At 46.3% G+C, this 5,000-nt stretch overlaps 1 protein-coding gene across 1 annotated transcript in view; it reads right to left on the reverse strand.

The window, feature by feature from the left end:
• Nucleotides 1-5,000, reverse strand: part of garz (Sec7 domain-containing protein garz) — a 99,612-nt gene that overhangs the window by 76,138 nt on the left and 18,474 nt on the right. Inside the window, exons 12-14 of the mRNA XM_080280427.1 lie at nt 4,401-4,592; nt 3,076-3,189; nt 368-533 (exon numbers count right to left, since the gene is read on the reverse strand). Of these exons, the coding sequence (XP_080136553.1) occupies nt 368-533; nt 3,076-3,189; nt 4,401-4,592 (472 nt within the window). The remainder of the gene's footprint in view (nt 1-367; nt 534-3,075; nt 3,190-4,400; nt 4,593-5,000) is intronic.

A 5,000-nucleotide genomic window follows, 5' to 3' on the forward strand; every position in this document is an offset into this window, starting at 1 on the left:
CACTCACAGGGTGGATGGGAACGGAAGAGGTTGAGGCGGAAGCGAGGCAGGAAGGCGTCAATCCTATCTATCATTCCATCTATCCATCAATCTAGTTATCTATCTATCCATCCATCCATCAATCTTGCAAATTATCTATCTATCCATCCATCCATCAATCTTGCAAATTATCTATCTATCCATCCATCCATCAATCTTGCAAATTATCTATCTATTCATCCATCCATCAATCTTGCAAATTATCTATCTATTCATCAATCTAATCATCCATCAATCTATCCATCCACTCACCCTTCCATCCATCACTGCACCCACCTATATATCAATCAATTTCTCTCTCTATCTATCTATCTATCCATCCACTCACAGGGTGGATGGGAACGGAAGAGGTTGAGGCGGAAGTGAGGCAGGAAGGCGTCAATCCTATCCCACGTAATCGACCACAAACGCGTAAATCCATCCGCCGTGTGGAACACCTGCGTTGTCTCCATGACCAGCAGCATGTTCTTCAATATCTCGGGAATGGCATCGCTCTGGCGGAGAGGAGGAGGGTTAGATGAGGAAGAGGAGGAGGAGGAGGAGGAGGAGGAGGAGGAAGAGAAAAATGATGATGATGATGATGATGAGGGGGAGGAGGAGGAGGAGGAAGTGGAGGAGGAGGAGAAGGAGGAGGAGGAAGAAGAGGGGTGGAAAGATGATAGGGAGGTGGAAAAAGAGGATGAGGAATTGATGGATGAGGAGGAGGAACAGAGTATTTATCAGTGAATGAACCTGTACAGTTGTTGTCACGTAAATACCAAACAGAAAAACAGACTCTTGCACATGCACTGAGGAGGAGGAGGAGGAGGAGGAGGAGGAGATGGAAGACGAGGAGGAGGAAGAGAAAAATGATGATGATGATGATGATGAGGTGACAGCGTGAGCTACATTTACCGTCATGGAAAAGGGGAGGCAGCCAAGACAGTTTTACAGGAAGCTGGATAGTTTTCTGAAATATCATGTTAAGGTGTAAGTGGTGCTGAACTGGATCCCACAGACGGCATTGTTAGACACGGGGGAGGTTTTATGGTGAGTCTGCATGTTGCCGAGACACTGGAAGACCTAAATGTGCTGAGGGAACAGGTTTTTGCATCAGGTAGAACAGACCTGCCGAACTTACCTCCTACTGAAGGTGTTATTCATCAGCATTTACTTTATGTGGAGGGAATGGAGAATGAAAGACTGACTAAGAGGGTGTATGTGGGTGAGGTGGAGGGAGGGAGAGGGAGGGGTAGACCGAGGATGAGGTGGAGGGATGGAGTGGAGAGGTATATGAGGTAAAAGAACGTTGAGGGGTGGATGTGGATGTGGTTGAGAAGATTAGGAGAAATACACTGAGGTGGTTTGGACATGTGGAGAGAATGGAGAATGAAAGACGGACTAAGAGGGTGTATGTGGGTGAGGTGGAGGGAGGGAGAGGGAGGGGTAGACCGAGGATGAGGTGGAGGGATGGAGTGGAGAGGTATATGAGGTAAAAGAACGTTGAGGGGTGGATGTGGATGTGGTTGAGAAGATTAGGAGAAATACACTGAGGTGGTTTGGACATGTGGAGAGAATGGAGAATGAAACTAAGAGGGTGTATGTAGGTGAGGTGGAGGGAGGGAGAGGGAGGGGTAGACCAAGGATGAGGTGGAGGGATGGAGTGGAGAGGTATATGAGGGAGGGGGGAGTGAGTTGGGGGAGGGTAGTCAAATGGTGGGTGACAGAGCAACTTGGAGGCGTTTTGTCTGCGGCCACCCTTTGCGGGATTAGGGCGTCGGGCTATAGATAGATAGATAGATAGATTAAACAAACTTACAAGTATTGTTTACAAGTGAGCCCATGTGTCCAAACTGTCTCTGCCACCTGCCACCCAGCATGGCATAAGAGTTGTCAATGGTATACTATCTATCTATCTATCTATTGCCAGACGCCATAATCCCGTAAGGGGTGGCCATTTGACTTTGAGTTATTTGTTTTACGGGGAGGGGCACTAACCCTCCACCAACCCACTTGTTGACACATAGGCAGCACGTATGGTTTGGTTATATGGTTACCACCCAGCGTTGTAAATGGTTTCTTGGCTTACAGGAAACCATTTGGCTTGTCACTCAATGTAAAGCCACCTGTAAAGGAAAGAAAAGCAATAAGAAGTGACAGGAAAGATGGGAGAAATAGGAAGAGAGGAGGACAGGCACAGAAAAAGAATGATAAAGGCTAAGGAAGAAGTAAGCAGCACTACATCAAGTGAGTGGATGATGGTGAGAAATAGGAAGAGAGGAGGACAGGCACAGAAAAAGAATGATAAAGGCTAAGGAAGAAGTAGGCAGCACTACATCAAGTGAGTGGATGATGGTGAGAAATAGGAAGAGAGGAGGACAGGCACAGAAAAAGAATGATAAAGGCTAAGGAAGAAGTAGGCAGCACTACATCAAGTGAGTGGATGATGGTGAGAAATAGAAAGAGAGGAGGACAGGCACAGAAAAAGAATGATAAAGGCTAAGGAAGAAGTAGGCAGCACTACATCAAGTGAGTGGATGATGGTGAGAAATAGGAAGAGAGGAGGACAGGCACAGAAAAAAGAATGATAAAGGCTAAGGAAGAAGTAGGCAGCACTACATCAAGTGAGTGGATGATGGTGAGAAATAGGAAGAGAGGAGGACAGGCACAGAAAAAGAATGATAAAGGCTAAGGAAGAAGTAGGCAGCACTACATCAGGTGAGTGGATGATGGTGAGAAATAGGAAGAGAGGAGGACAGGCACAGAAAAAGAATGATAAAGGCTAAGGAAGAAGTAGGCAGCACTACATCAAGTGAGTGGATGATGGTGAGAAATAGGAAGAGAGGAGGACAGGCACAGAAAAAGAATGATAAAGGCTAAGGAAGAAGTAGGCAGCACTACATCAAGTGAGTGGATGATGGTGAGAAATAGGAAGAAAGGAGGACAGGCACAGAAAAAGAATGATAATAATAATAACAATAATAATAATAACAACACTAACACCACTAACGACCTCCTAACAGCCCTAACGACCAATTACACTCCCTAACGACGCACCAGGTGGTCCGAACGATGTGTATTCAGGTATTTATCCATGAAATCCAGAATCGTTAGCCAGAGTGCAGTGAAGGTGGGCAGAGTCAGCAGAGGCGTCAGGTGTCGTAGATAGACCTGTGAGAGAGAGAAGTAGTGCGTTAATCTATCTGTCTATCTATCTATCACCCCTCTGTCTATCTGTCTATCTATCTATATATCTGTCTATCTATCTATCACCCCTCCATCTATCTCTGTCTATCTATCTATATATCTGTCTATCTATCTATCACCCCTCCGTCTATCTATCTATATATCTGTCTATCTATCTATTTACGAAGAGGTGTGAGGTGTTTTAGATAGACCTGTGGGAGAGAGAGAAGTAGTGCGTTAATCTATCTGTCTATCTATCTATCACGCCTCTATCTATCTCTGTCTATCTATCTATCTATTTAAGAAGAGGTGTGAGGTGTCGTAGACAGACCTGTGGGGGAGAGAGAGAAGTAGCACGTTAATCTATCTGTCTATCTATCTATCACCCCTCTGCCTATCTGTCTGTCTGTCTGTCTATCACCCTCTCTACCTATCTATCTATCTATCTATCCATCTGTTTATCAGTCTATCTATTTACGAGAGAGAGTTGTGGCACGTATATATGTCTATCTATCTATCTATCACTCTCTATCTATCTGTCTATCTATCTACCTACCTACCTATCTATCTATCTGTCTACTTATAAAACTCTGAGAAATATTTGGCATCCTTCCTATGTACTCTCTCTCTTTCTCTCTCTCTCTCTCTCTCTCTCAAAATATTCAAGTCTTTCCTTCTCCCTTCCCTCCTCTCTCTCTTTCTCTCTCTCTCTCAAAATATTCAAACCTTTCCTTCTCCCTTCCTTCCTCTCTCTCTCTCTCTCTCTCACACCTTCAGCACTAGGGTTGCTGCTTTCATTCTTGCCTCTTCAAGTTACTCTCTCCCTCCCTCTCAATCTCTCTCCCTCCCTCCTTCCCTCCCTCTCTTCTCTCCTTCCCTCCCTCCATCCCTCTCTTCTCTCCTTCCCTCCCTCCTTCTCTCTCTTCTCTCCTTCCCTCCCTCCTTCTCTCTCTTCTCTCCTTCCCTCCCTCCCTCTCTCTCTTCTCTCCTTCCCTCCCTCCATCCCTCTCTTCTCTCCTTCCCTCCCTCCCTCTCTCTCTTCTCTCCTTCCCTCCCTCCCTCTCTCTCTTCTCTCCTTCCCTCCCTCCCTCTCTCTCTCTTCTCTCCTTCCCTCCCTCCCTCTCTCTCTTCTCTCCTTCCCTCCCTCCCTCCCTCTCTCTCTTCTCTCCTTCCCTCCCTCCCTCTCGCTCCCTCACCTTCTGCACTAGGGTCGCTGCTCTCACTCGTGTCTCCTCTAGGGCAGGGGAGGAGTGAGGGGGGGTGAGGAGCTGCGCCAGGAGTGGAAATAACACCTTATTGAAGCACGACTCCCACTCCGCTGCCGTCAGCGTCTGGAGGTCGTGGTTCAGCAGTGCCCTCTGAAGGTAGGTCATGGCCTGGTTGCGGACCTGACCAGGGAGAGAGGTCGTTAGGGTGTGGTGGTGGTGGTGAGAGAGAGAGAGGGATGGTTAGGGTGTGGTGGTGGTGGTGAGAGAGAGAGATGGTTAGGGTGCGGTGGTGGTGGTGGTGACAGAGAGAGAGGGATGGTTAGGGTGTGGTGGTGGTGGTGAGAGAGGTGGTTGGGTGTGGTGGTGGTGGTGGTGGTGACAGAAATAATGATAACGATAATAATAGTAGTCATGATAATAATAATAATAATAATAATAATAATAATAATAATAATAATCTAGTAGCAGTAATTGTAGTAGTAATAGTGGTGGTTGTGGTAGTGACAGAAATAGTGATAATGATGATAGTAATAGCAGTCATGATGATGATGATAATAATAATAGTACTGTAGTAGTAGTAGTAGTAGT

The sequence above is a fragment of the Coenobita brevimanus genome, chromosome 10, assembly GCF_032717465.1.
Source record: "Coenobita brevimanus isolate Jiangsu-jjx chromosome 10, ASM3271746v2, whole genome shotgun sequence".
NCBI lineage: Eukaryota > Metazoa > Arthropoda > Malacostraca > Decapoda > Coenobitidae > Coenobita > Coenobita brevimanus.